At 45.7% G+C, this 14,057-nt stretch overlaps 1 protein-coding gene across 3 annotated transcripts in view; it reads left to right on the forward strand.

Annotated features, from left to right (window-relative positions):
- Window positions 1-14,057, forward strand: part of CDH13 (cadherin 13) — a 1,241,014-nt gene that overhangs the window by 1,183,561 nt on the left and 43,396 nt on the right. For all 3 annotated transcript variants that reach the window (XM_032283885.1, XM_032283883.1, XM_032283884.1), the window contains exon 11: window positions 9,290-9,432. In XM_032283885.1, the coding sequence (XP_032139776.1) occupies window positions 9,290-9,432 (143 nt within the window). The remainder of the gene's footprint in view (window positions 1-9,289; window positions 9,433-14,057) is intronic.

The following is a 14,057-nucleotide window of genomic DNA, read 5'->3' on the forward strand; positions in this document are numbered from 1 at the left end:
AAAAAAAAAAAAAAGATGCACATGAGAAAATCTAAGACTTATCCCATGAGCAAAGTAGAAAGGGTTTTAGGAGAAACAGGAATTTAGTGATTTCTAAAGATAAGTAGAATTTTTTGAGACCAGAAATAATTTGCCAATTTCAAGGAATGAAAGGAAGGCCAGTGAGTCTGTAACTTGGGGAGGCTGAGAAAGGAGGTAGCAAATGAGGGTAGAAGGTCAGGCAGGTGCAGGTGGGTCCTCTAGGACGTTAGAGACCATGGTTAAGAGTTTGGATCTTATTCTATACCCTTCGGGAAGTCACTGGAGGATTTTCAGCAGGGGATTCCCACACTGTGATGTAACGCTGACTGCTCTTTGGAGAATGGAGTGTAGGAAGCAGAAGAGAAACAAAGAATCAGGTGCACTGCAGTGGTCTACACAAGACAATTCCTAGTGGTCTTACCGCCTACCTCCTACAATGATCCAGAGAAAGTGGATCCACACCACAGCTACCTTGGTCCACTGCATGTGTGGAAGGTGATGATTCTCTTGGGTATGATGTCATACTAGGGGTCGCAGTGTCTGTAAAAGGCGAAGTTTTGGTCCATGTGCCATCAGAAGATGCCAGCTGCTGTGTACTGATCAGAATTGTCCTGTGCCAAAGCCTCATGCAGATGTCCACAGGATTTCACCAGGGGCTCTAGGATGCCTGGGAGGGGGATCCAGGGAAGGGGCTGGAGGTGTCAAGAGCTCCTTCCCTGTTCTGGAGTTCAAGCAATTCTCCTGCCTCAGCCTCGCAAGTAGCTGGGATTACAGGCATGTGCCACCACTCCTACATAATTTGTATTTTTGGTAGAGATGGGGTTTTTCCATGTTGGTCAGGCTGGTCTTGAACTCCCAACCTCAGGTGATCTGCCAGCCTCGGCCTCCCAAAGTGCCGGGATTATAGGTGTGAGCCACCGCGCCTGGCCCTCATGTGTGTTTTATACTTTGTAGGATCTCAGCTCCGACACTGAGGCCTCTGTGATCCCCAGAGAAGCCATTCTGGATGGCCCGTCCAAAGTCTGCCTCCTTCCCTGGCCAGCTCCACAACTTAGAATGTGAGTTCCTAGGGGCAGCGACCTCATTTATCTTACTCCACCCTTCATACCTAGAACCTAGAAGAGTGGCCAGGACACACTGAGTAGGTAGGCACTCAGTTGTTGAATGCATGCATGAGTGAATGAATGAATGAGAGTACAAACTTTCTTTAACATGCATTGGTTGATCCATGTGCTGGGTGACCGAGAATTCTAAAGGCACTTTCATCCTAAAGTGCCCATCCATCCCTCCCACAGAGGCAGGTCTCTCAAAAGAGCCATTGGACCATCCATTCTCTCTTGCTCCAGCTGTTATGGAGTCACAGAAGGTCATAGCTCCATGAGAGGCAAGGCAAGAAGTATCCCACCCTCCCTAGGCCCCTCACTGGGCAACTCTTCTTGTCCACATCTGCTGGTTGTGGCATCCACATCCCTGGGAAATTTGCTAATTTCAAGGAATAAAAGGAAGGCCAGTGAGTCTGTAACTTAGGGAGACTGAGGAAAGAGGTGGAAAATGCGGGTAGAAAGTCAGGCAGGTCCAGATGGATCGTCTAGAGCCCTCGAGACCATGGAAGTCCTTTCTGTTTACTGAGACTGCTTTCTCTGGCTCCGGTTTCCTGGGAGAGGAAGAGAACACTGCCTTGGACTCTGATGGGCTGTGGCTGGCTGACTGATCTAGGCTTCTGGAATTCACTGGTCCTTCAACTTTATCCGTACATTTTGTCAGAAGATTTGAAATATTCCCTTTACACTCAAGTCCATAGCTTCATGAACTATTTTAAGACAGTGGATTTCCTTCAGTTGGAAATTCTGTGGATTTCTGGTTCTGCTTTTAATAATAAACATGGCATCCAGTGGACTATAATTAAGTAGGGGTGAAGCATCTCCCTACTGTTTTCTTTCTTTCTTATAGGTTTACGGGGTTGTTTGCATCCTTCAGTAGGAATATAAAACTACCTGTATTTCTCTTTTCCTAGTTTTTATTTTCTAAGTTTCTCATAGTCTTTCGTATCCGTGTGTGTGTGTGTGTGTGTGTGTGTGTGTGTGTATACACACACATATGTATGTGTATATATACACACATATATATTTAGAGAGAGAGAGAGAGAGCTCCATCTATTACTAAAGCTATAATCTCTATATATGAATTTTCTATGTGTATAATCTGTGCCATTTCTAGTGCTCTGTTATGTTGCATTGATCCGTTTGGCTATTGTGTAGTACTTGCCCAATATTACTTTGTGACTTTTTTTGTGTGTGTGAGACAGTCTCGCCCTGTTGCCGAGACTGGAATGCAATGGCACAATCTCAGCTTACTGCAACGTCCGCCTCCCAGATTCAACCCATTCTCCTACCTCAGCCTCCCGCGTAGCTGGGATTACAGGTGCTCACCACCACACCCAGCTAATTTTTTATATCTTTAGTAGAGACAGGGTTTCCCCATGTTGGCCAAGCTGGTCTCAAACTCCAGACCTCGTGATCCGCCTGCCTTAGCCTCCCAAAGTGCTGGGATTACAGGCATAAGCCACCATGCCTAACCCACTTTGTGACAATTTTAAGTCTAAATTGAAAAGAAAGCTATGGTAACTCATGTAATATTGGCACGTATGCTGCACAAACACAGGCCCCCTACATCAGGGGTCCCCAACCCCTGGACCACAGATGGTACCACCTGAGTTCTGCCTCCTGTCAGATCAGCAGCAGCATCAGATTCTTACAGGAGCACAAACTCTATTGTGAACTGCACATGCAAGGGATCTAGGCTACATGCTCCTTACAAGAATCTAGTGCCTGAACTGAGGTGGAACAGTTTAATCTCAAAGGCATGCCCCACCTGTTCGTAGAAAAATTGTCTTCCATGAAACCAGTCCCTGGTGCCAAAGAGGTTGGGGACTGCTGCCCTACCTCACAGAAAACGAGTAACCCCAAGAAGCCTGCAGAAGGAACTTGTCAAACCTTTGATCTCTCCTTCCTTCCCACCAATACCTGAGCCCCCGAGGGCGGAGGCTGGCAGCCCTCAGCTCTGGAGGTCTTTCCATGTCAACAGCTGGTCCTGGCCACTTACCTGGAAGCTCTCTTCCCTGCTCCAATGGGCACCTCCGCCCCCAGGGTGGCACAGGCCCTGATCACCCCCACTGCACTGCCAGCAATTCGGATTCCGTTAATCAGTTTGCCCTGTGTCTCCCAGCACCGACACCGAGAAGAGACTGAGGCTTGGCAAGCACTCAGGGCAGCACTCAGGGCAGCACTCGGGGCAGCTGCTGTGAAGCTACATTACAGATTGAAATGAGCTCGGTTTTTAATTTGATTTTTTTTCCTGTAACAAGCGAGGTTCACATTACAGATAAATTGCCCGGAAATTCCAATTTAATATGGCATATGCATTTTTCAGGCCTAGAAGCATCTTGCACGCTGGTGTTTTTACACTGAAAGGTTTATTAAAAAGACAGCTTTGAAAATGTCAGAAATTTACATAGCGTGCCTGGCCAATTGGTCAAAAAGCCTGATTGGACAGAAGCGCACAGAAGCTGGGAAGCTGGAGAGCAGGCTGCTCCGTGGCCTCGAGGTGTTTTCCCTCCACATTGGGCAGGATGGCTCCACCATTCAGTGTCTCCACCCCGCTCTTAGTTTGCATCACATGGGTGCTCAGCAGATGAGTGTCCCTCTGTGCTGCTCTGTCTGCGGGTGTGGTTCTGAGTAGGTGCAGCAAGCCGGGCTTCCAGGGCATCTGTGGGGTGGCCACACCTCCTTGCGGTCTACCGTGAGAGGAGGCCCCAAATAAAATAAGCAAACTGGCCTGGCACAGTGGCTTATGCCTATAATCCCAGCACTTTGGGAGGCCAAAGTGTGTGGATCGCTTGAGGTCAGGAGTTCAAGACCAGCCTCAACATGGTAAAACCCTGTCTCTACTAAAAATATAAAACTTAGCTGGGCATGGTGGCAGGCACCTATAATTCCAGATACTTGGAAGGCTGGGGCAAGAGAATCTCTTGAACCCCGGAGGCAGAGGTTGCAGTGGGCCGAGATCACTGCCACTGCACTCCAGTCTGGGCAACAGAGCGAGACTCTATCTCAAAAAATAAACAGGGGAACAGAAAGGGTCCTGTGAAAACTTAGTTAAATAGCGCAGCTCTAGATACTTGATTTTTTTTTAAGGAAGAAAAAGACTCAAACACTATCCTGTAAAATCATCCAGGCCTTGGCTTTCCCTGGAAATGTGGCACAGGCAGGCCTAACTGGGCTGAGTATTGTTTCAGAGGATTGCCTCCAAATTCATGTCTCTAAGTGTTTTAGTGATTACACCTACCTCTTCTACAAGAAACAAGCAAACATGTTAATTGTACTGCAAAATGATGGCATCATAAGACAAAAAAAAAAAAAAAAAAAAAAAGAATGACAGAGGGAGAAGCAAAGAGCCTTGCTTGTACGCCAAACATAAAAGCTAGATTTATTTAAATCAGTGTTTATTTATCTTCTAAATTGAGTTGAGTAATCAGGGAATAGAATGCAGCTCATCTAAAACTTTCATTATTTCAAATTTGTTGAATCACTACAAATCACTCCTGGGTCAACAGTAAACTTGTTACCTGATAAGATGAGTTGCCTTTTCTTGTTTTTTCCATCCCCATGATTTTTCCGACTGAAAAAGAAAGGATGTAAGAAACCCTGTTTCCAAGTACTCTCCTCGGCCCTGGGGGTGCAGAGTAGACAACCCTGGCCTTAGGCATGAAAAACGCTGTGTACTGAGAAGCCCTGCCCCTGGAGTCCAGCATGCTGGTGCTACATTCCAGCCCTGTGTCTTCTTAGCTGGGCTGCTTTTGCAAGTTGCTAAGCCTCTCTGATTCTTGGTTATCTCCACTTTAAAACAAGGACGATACCCACTTCATCAGGTTGTGGTGAATCACAAAACTAAATGTGGAGATGCTCATAAAGGTTTAGCACCAAGCTGGGCCCACAGAAGCATTCTGTGCATGTATTGACCAACTTTTACCCATCGTGACACCAAGGAGCTTAGAGTTTGGTGGAGATGGCAGACCCATAGGATGCCGTGTTAGGCTCCCAGAGGCATTTTTACCAGTGCACGTGCCTTGCACAGACACAGTGAGGGTGATTGATTCTACTGAGAAAGTCATACTGGCTAAACTGAGAGGAGACATGTGAGTGGGGTCTTGAAACACAGTAGCAGTTTGCCAGGTGGAAGCAGCAGTTACTCTTTAAATGAAAGGCTGGTGTTTTTAAAGCAGTTCATTCTCATGAGTAATACATCGCTTCTGTTTTCAAGCGGCAAGGGCGTGCGGAAGCCCTGCGTTCGCCTCACCCGTCCTCTCCATCTGTCCCCTGTCATAGTTGCGACTTCAAAACATTGTTCCCTGAGGCTCCGCTGAGTCGGATGTTTCTGAAACATTCCGGAGTGTGAGTCACACCGGGGAGGACACACGAGGCCATGACCCTGACGAACCACTAACATACCCACAGCCTGACTCTGCAGTGGCACCACCGTGGGCGCCCTGCACAGGACCAAGCCCTTTGTGTCAGCCTCCGTTTGCCCCCACAGCTACCCCACAGCATCACTGGGACTGTCCCCAAGTCACAGAGGAGGAAGCAGAAACAGAGAAGTAGCTTGCCAAGCTCACTGTTAGAACTCAGGACCTTTCCTCTCCAGAGTCCATGACCCTAATGCCCATGTCATGCTGGCAATGTGGACACCTGGGCGGGGCCCACACAGAGGTTGAGAGCAGGTCTTGCCACCGGAGAGCCAGCCTGCAAATCCCAACCATGCCCCGTACTAGCCAACGACCTTGGCAAAGTTCATATATCTCTAGGCCTCTCCATCCCTCATCTGTGAAAGGGGTGGAATGTTGTCGACCTCCCAGAGTTGGTGTGAGGGCTGAAGGCACAGATGCTGGAAGCTTCTGGAGTGGTGCCCGGTGCCATGTCAGGCTTAATGCTGCTGCTCCTGCTGCTGCTGCTGTTACTGTCAATATTAAACGAAAGCCACTCCCCGAGGTTGCTTTAGAAGAGACCAGGCCAGATGCCTTCCAGGAAGCATTGGCAGGAACCTCTCCTGGCGTCCTTCTGCAGTTGGGGGGTCTGGTACATCCACTTTGCAGGAGAAAAACTTGATTTGATTCTCAAGTCAGTTCACATAACCCCAACACAAAAAGTACCGATAGCAAACCACAGTACCTCTGTGTGAGTTAAAATTACAATGACACATCTGGGTACGTTGGCTCATACCTGTAATCCTAGCACTTTGAGGGCCAAGGCGGGAGGACTTCTTGAGGCCAAAAGTTTGAGACCAGCCTGGCCAACATGGCAAAACTGCCTGTCTACTAAAAATACAAAAATTAGTCAGGCGTGGTGGCAGGCACCTGTAATCCCAGCTATTCAGGAGGCTGAGGCAGGAAAATCACTTAAACGCGGGAGGCAGAGGTTGCAGTGAGCCGAGATCATGCCACTGCACTCCAACCTGGATGACAGAGAGAGACACTGCCTCAAAAAAAAAAAAAAGAATTACAATGGTGCTGATCAGAGCATCTGTGGATGCCTCCTGGAAGCCCAAAGACCTGCAGATGGTTGGTGCTGAGACTCCGGGAGAGGCTGGGAGCCCTAGAAGGGGCTCTGGATGGTGTCTAGGCAAGGGTGGTAGGTGAATTGCTGCCTGTCCTGGGGCGCCATGAGGCTTGTAGTGACTGCATAGATGCCCATGCCCTTTGACAGCCAGCAATTTCTTATTTCCTGACTGCCCTTCTTGACAACCGAAGTTGACCATCTCTTCTTTCAGTAACCACAGCCTCCCCCAGGTAACAATCTCATTGCAGCCCCCAAGATTACCTTTAAGTCATGGACAAGGGCAGTTCTTCTCCTTGGTCACACAGGAGGCAGTCACTTCCACCTGCATGTGAATAATCCCACCCACCACACTTCTAGTCAACCTAACTCTAGCCTTCGATGCCACCTTTTCGCAGAATTCAGTGTCTTCTTCAAAGTAAGATCCTTTAGATGACACATATCTGCTGGCCACCCACTCTGAGTAACTGACTTAGCTGGAGAGCGGTTTTGAGTGTGGATTCAGGGCCGCGGCTCTGAGGTCAGACCTGGGCCCACATCCTGACTCAACAGCTTGAGTATCTATTGGTTTGTGCCTGAGTCCTCATGTGTAAGTGGGGATATTGTATCTGCTGTAATAAATTAGTAATGCCATGGTAACAAATAATTGCAAACATGATGGCTAGAAATTTATTCTCCCATAGTTCACCAAAAGTCCAAAATCTGTCTCACTGAGTCAAAATCAAGATGTTGGCAGGGCTATGCTCCATCTAGAGGTCTAGGAGAAGATCCTTCCTGCTACTCCCCACTTCTGATGGCTGCAGCATTCCTTGGCTTGTGGCCACATCACTCCAATCTCCACCTCCTTGGTCATGTGGTCTTCTTTTCTGTGTCTCAAATCTTCCTCTGCCTCACCCTTATAAGGACACTTGTGATTTGCATTTAGCACCCCCAAATACCCACCAGATGACCCAAAATAATCTCATCTCAAAATCCTTAGCTCTGCAAAGTCTTTGCTCTGCAAGGTAACATTCCCACATTCCCAGATTAGGAGGTAGGTATCTTTTTCCCTGTGAAGACCCGGGGGTAATTTGCTCCAAACTCTTCATTTGGAGATTTTTAGTCCTGTTGGTTAAATCAGCTTTTAAACATCCTTAGACCCAAACCGGACCATACACGGCAGAGAAAATCAACTTCATGCATCTTTACTAAACCATGGAGCTATGAGTTCCCATGTCTCTTCATTGGGATATACTTCAAAGATCGGTAGGAAATGGCAGAAAAGTGCCAACAGCATCTTTCTGGCTTAGGTCTGCAAGCAGCACATTATCCAAGCCACCCAATTCAAACAAAGCTAAGTCACGCCCAGTTTGAGTCTCCCAGATAGACAAGACTATTATTTCTTACTCTGTGCATCTCTATATTTTTTTAAACCTCAAAAGAGCAAGGTCAAAACAAGTAACATTTTAAAACCTTAGATGGTTTCCCATTATTTCAAAGTCCAAACCCCTTACCACAGTAGTTCAGGTTCTCTATAATCTTATCTAATCTGTTTCTCAAAACTCATTAAGTTTTAGTTCCCTTAAAGAAACTGTTTCAAACACAACCCTCTACTTTCTAGTCCCTAAATATTCATTTATTCAGCAAATATCTTTGGAATGTTGCATATGTGCTAAGCAGGGTTCAAGGAACTGGTGTCATAGCAGTGAACAAATTTCTTGCCTTCGTGTAACTTACATCCTAATGAACGTCTGTGTTCCTTGTGTGATATGGTTTGGCTGTGTCCCCACCCAAATCTCATCTTGAATTCCCACGTGTTGTGGGAGGGACCCAGTGAAAGGTAACTGAATCATGGGGGCAGGTCTTCCCGATGCTGTTCTTGTGATACTGACTAAGTTTCACGGGGTGTAATGGTTTTATAAGGGGAAACCCCTTTTGCTTGGTTTCACTCTCTATCATCTGCTACCACATGAGATGTGCCTTTCGCCTTCTGCCATGATTGAGAGGACTCGCCAGCCATGTGGAAATGTGAGTCCGTTAAAACTCTTCTTTTGTAAATCACCCAGTCTCATGTATATCTTTATCAGCAGCCTGAAGATGGACTGATAACAATGTGTTAACTTGTATTCTCTCTTCCTGCTTTGTCTGTCCTCTCACTCTCTGATGACATCCTATCTATTCGTCCTGTCTTGGTTTGGGATGCTGCATTCCTGTGAGGGCCCCAGCATTGCCCTGGATCAGAGGCAGTGAGTTCTTCCTCCCAGTCTTGGTGTGCCCCGTTTATACCTTCACAACAGCACTTTCTCCTACCTAGTCCACAGATAAGATGCATCCCAGGTGTGACAGCAACAAGATTGGGTGTGGACTCAGGATTGGGGCTGTGAACTCTGCTTAGCCTGTGTGAGAGCTGGGCAGACAGCACAAAATCAACTTCATGGATCTTCCTCCTAGGAGTGTCAAGAGGAATAAAGGAGATGCATGTGCAGAGTGCTTAGCACAAAGCAGACCCAGAGTCAGTGGCCTCATTACTTTGGGAATGAGCAACTGTAACAGAAGCGATGTGTTAGGATTTTTGTTACATATGATCCAGCCCCTAGCTTAGGAGCTCATGCCCTGCACTCTGTAAATGTTTCTTGAATTGAATTCGAATGCAGTCTGACATTGTTGGGATTTTTTTTCAGGTATTCTGTTTACAAGGACCCAGCAGGTTGGCTGAATATTAACCCCATCAATGGAACTGTTGACACCACAGCTGTGCTGGACCGTGAGTCCCCATTTGTCCACAACAGCGTGTACACTGCTCTCTTCCTGGCAATTGACAGTGGTGAGTACTGGAAAAAAGATCATCAAGGGTATACTTTTCTGGGGCAAATAGACTTTTACATTTTTTAATTTCTTCTGATATACGCAGGGGCGTTCTTGGGAAGAATATAAGTGTGTAGGAGCAACGAAATAAATGTTTAAATGTACACATATTGAGTTCAGTAATATCTCCAAGTCCCAGAATCCTTGGATCTTTTTGGAAAGTGAATAATGTCTGGTGAGAGGTCAGAGCAGTGAACTCATCATGTCCCATCTTTTAACCTCCCATCGAGGTTAAAAGCCATGCAGATCTGCTTTGTCTTGGTGTCATGCTCTCATTTGCAAAGAGTTTTTGGACTTAATACAAGTTGAAAGAAAGTCCCAGAGGACATCACTGACCCTGACTATTGAATTGTTCCCATGGCTTTTATCCTATTACGATATGCTACCAAGGAAAGACATGAGGTACACTCAGCTAGTGGCTGCACAACCACAAAACGATCGCTGTTTGTTAAAAAAAATGATAATGCAACATCCATAAGCCAGCCCCTGCTTAAATGCTGGGGACACAGCGGTAAAAAAAAACAAAAGCTGTCCTTGTGGAGCTGCCATGCAGAAAGGAGGCAGAGTTCAAAGTGCCGTGACTGTTCGCTGCTCTTTTGAGATTGGACTGCAGGGCACAAGGGCAGAAGGAGGGCAGCCTCATAGGAGACTACATGGTAATCTAGGCAAGATGGTGGCCTGGCCCAGGGACTAGGAGGGGATGAGAAAAGAGAGGTCCTATATACTTTGAATGCAGAGCCAACAGGATGTGCCATTAACTGAGATGGGAGATTCCAATTGGTTTGGGGACATGCTAAGCTGAAATGCGTATTGTGTCAATCACACAAGAAGTTTTGTTCTCCCTGTTATTCCTAAAAGCCAGCCATTTAGGCTAAAGACTCAGTTTGGAGTCCTTCCATATCAAGATGAATATCTAAAGGCCTTTTTACAAGTGCCCATTGTTAAACGCGATGAGGGTGAACTAAGAATTCTCAGACCTGGTCCTCATATTGCCAGCTACTCACACAAAGCATTAGGAGACCACACGTCTAAGAACTGAGCAATCCATGTAGCATACAATAGGCAGAGAGAGCTTCGCAATAAAGGCAAGCCTGGAGCTTACCCTTGAAAGACAAGTGGGATTTGGATGAGCGGCGTTACCTGGAAATCCAAGGCAGAGGAATCAAAACTAGAAGGGGGTACAGCATGGGAGGTAAAAAAAGGAAAAAAAAAGCTGTTGTGTCTGCTACAACTGCTTATGGAGGAATCTATTTGGGTGTATGTGGAAAAGTCACGTCTTCAAAGCCAGATGATTCATTTGATACAACCGGCAGCCAGAGGACCCTGCAACTTCTTGAGGAGGAAACTGACATGAGGAACTATCAGGTAGACAGTGTTCAGTAACAGAGCTGGACAAGATCCTGTGCTTGGTCCTGGAGACTCATGGATGAAACTTGCTACATGCAAGATACTGTTCCAAATGCTTTACAGATAATGACTCCTCTAAATCTTGCTGGAGTTGCCTTAACAAAGTGCCACAAATACATGGCCCTTGTGTTCAGAGGGCTCATGAGTTATTTGGAAGGTTAGTCAAGCACACAGAAGATCACAGTAGAGTGTCCTAACAGTTCTGATGGAGCTTAGCCCAGAAAAGCCACTGTCCAGCCTCGGGGGTAGTCATGGAGAGCTGCCCAAGAGAGGGGACATCTAACCTGCGTGATGAAAGTTATGTTGATTAATGGTAGGGCATGCTAGTCCCTGGTGTTAAGAGTTGGCTGGCAGTTTCTGACTGGTTAGCCTTAAAGCTTCATTTTTCTTTAATACAGATATTTATAAGAAATAGCTCATGTTCAGTTTTGCTTGTGATTGCAATCAAGGAAGTTTAAGGTGACTTATGAAACCTAACTGGCTTTTTCTGCCCAGGGGTTCTTCAGGTCTAACTTCCATTTTAATTTACCTTAACAATTGTTATGACTGAACTGTGTCCACTCAGTGGTGATGTATTGGGGTCCTAATCCCTGGTTCCACAGCATGCACCTTATTTGGAAGCCAGGTTGTTGCAGATGTGATTAGTTAAGATGAGGTCATGCCAGAGTAAGGTGGGCTCTGATCCAGTATGATTGATGTCTTCATCAAAGGGGGAATTTGAAGACAGGTACGCACACAGGGAGAACACCACGTAAAACGAAGATGGAGACCAGGGTGATGCTTCTGCAAGTCAAGGAACTCCAAGGATTCCCAGCAAACCTCCAGCAGCTTGGGGAGAGGCTGGGAGCAGAGCCTTCTTCATATCCCTCAGCAGGAACCAAACCTGCAGATGCCTCAGTCTTGGACTTCAGGCCTCCAGAACTGTAAGACAATCGATTTCTGTTGTATAAGCCACTCATTTGTGGTACTTTGTTATGGCAACGCTAGCAAAGTAATGCGAGATTTAAAGGAGTCGTTAAAGCATCTGGAATAGTAGCTTGCATGTAGCAAGTGCTCCATACAACTTAGCTATTTTTTTTTTTTAAAAGGTAAGGCATTTTAGTAGAACGAGTATGTGAGAAGTTGGAAAGTTGGTCTGCATTAGTGGAAGCTAGCGTAGCAGGTTCTATGTGTGCAAAGACAAGGGCAGAGAAGTGTGTGGGTATCAGACTGTCCTAAGGTTGGAAATGGATCGTGTGCTGAATTCCCAGCACCTACTGTGGTGCCTGAGTTGCAGCAGGCATTCACGTACCTGTGTGATAAATCATGAAATCAATCATGAAATGCTCTACGTGTATGCCAAGGACTTTGGCCTTGACAGTGTCGCTCTCTTGCCCCCAGAATAAACATTGTGCTTTATAAAGATACATCCCAGCCAGGCACAGTGGCTCAGGCCTGTAGTCTCAGCATTTTGGGAGGCTGAGTTGGGCAGATCACTTGAGGCCAGGAGTTCAAGACAGGCCTGGCCAACATGGAAAAGCCCCATCTCTCCAAAACAAAAAAAACAAAAAAAACCTCTCAGCCAGGCATGGTGGCTGACACCTGAAATCTCAGTACTTTGGAAGCTGAGGCGAGCAGATCACAAGGTCAGGAGATCAAGACCATCTGGCCAACATGGTGAAACCCCGTCTCTACTAAAAAAAAAAGAAAAAAATTAGCCAGGCATGGTGGCATGTACCTGTAGTCCCAGCTACTCAGGAGGCTGAGGCAGGGGAATTGCTTGAACCCAGGAAGGGGAGGTTGCAGTGAGCCGAGATCGCATCCCTGTACTCCACCCTGGCAACAGAGGGAGACTCCACCTCAAAAAAAAATGAAAATAAATAAAAATAAAAATATACATATACCTCTTCCCCACAAAAACGAAAGATACATCGTTTGCAGCATAGAAAACGGATGTGGTGATGATAAGTTGTGAGGAGGGAGGCATTAGACAGATGTGACAGAAATACAGGTAAGAGAAGAGAGAGGACATAGGTAGTGAGGTTCAAGTGAGGACATAGGCAGTGAAGCCAAGGTAGTGAGGTTCATTCAGAAGTCAGCCTGCAGTGGGGAAATGTGTTGGAATCTGTAGCAGGTGTCTTAGTTAATGAAGTCAGAGTCTGTACAAGCATAACAGAGATGGACCAGAGAGGATGAACCTAGATAACATCCAAAAGGAAGAAACAAATCTTTGTCAAGAGCATATACTGAACATGAGCTAAAGAAGTGCAGTATTCAGGTTTCTGGTCCAGAAATCAGGAATGATTATTTCATCAACATAAATAGGGGGTGAGTTTCAGAAGACTGGTCCTTCCTCTTTTTGGAGGATGGGTGTTGAGATTATGTCCCAGAAGAAGCTGGCAAGATAGAAATGGAATGAGGAGAGATTTTGCTTAGGGAGTTGCCCATGCAAAAGAGATGGGACTTATCAGAACAGAAAAGCTTTCCAGAAGGAAGAGGGCTAGACAGAGTATTAAGTACATAATCAGGGATGAAAGTAAGCCAAGAATGTTTAAAATACTGTGTAAAATGAAAAGTATCAAGTATTGATCAGCTAAAGTAACAGTGGCAGGGTTCTGTACTAGGGAGAAGCATCTGTACTTCTAGAGAAATTTCTCAGCAAAGAGTATCATGAAGGAAGTTTGAAATATGTCGTATGGTTGGCATTTCTTTGTGAAATCTTTTGTGCAATTATAAATCCAAAGAAACTTTAATTTTTACCAGAAACAAGAGCCTTCTTTATAGGTATGCAGTAATCAGTTAAGTGGCACTGTGTGTGTATGTACCTTGCCCACAAATATTAAGAAGAACGAAACCAAAATTGGCAGATTAGGAAACAGACATCGAATTTAGTTGACTTTCTAAAAGCCGTATCATTAGATAGCATTTTTCTACCTTCAGTTTCTTGCATTTTTAACATTCTTTAAAATTTCTGTGTGGAAGCAGCAATCTGGTATAAACTTCTGTCTTGACACTTACTAGCTGTCTGATTTTGAATAAATAATTTACAATGTAGTCAGGACCTAATGATACCTTACAGCTATTTCTCATCTATGAGACTCATTGAATCTCATCTATGTTTTCTCAACATTCAGCGTACACCTGTAGGAATTGTCTGGCTGTGTAACTAAAAGCGACTTATAGACTGTGAGTCTCATT

This window comes from Sapajus apella, unplaced genomic scaffold, assembly GCF_009761245.1.
Source record: "Sapajus apella isolate SASKATOON/1434 unplaced genomic scaffold, GSC_monkey_1.0 scaffold15, whole genome shotgun sequence".
NCBI lineage: Eukaryota > Metazoa > Chordata > Mammalia > Primates > Cebidae > Sapajus > Sapajus apella.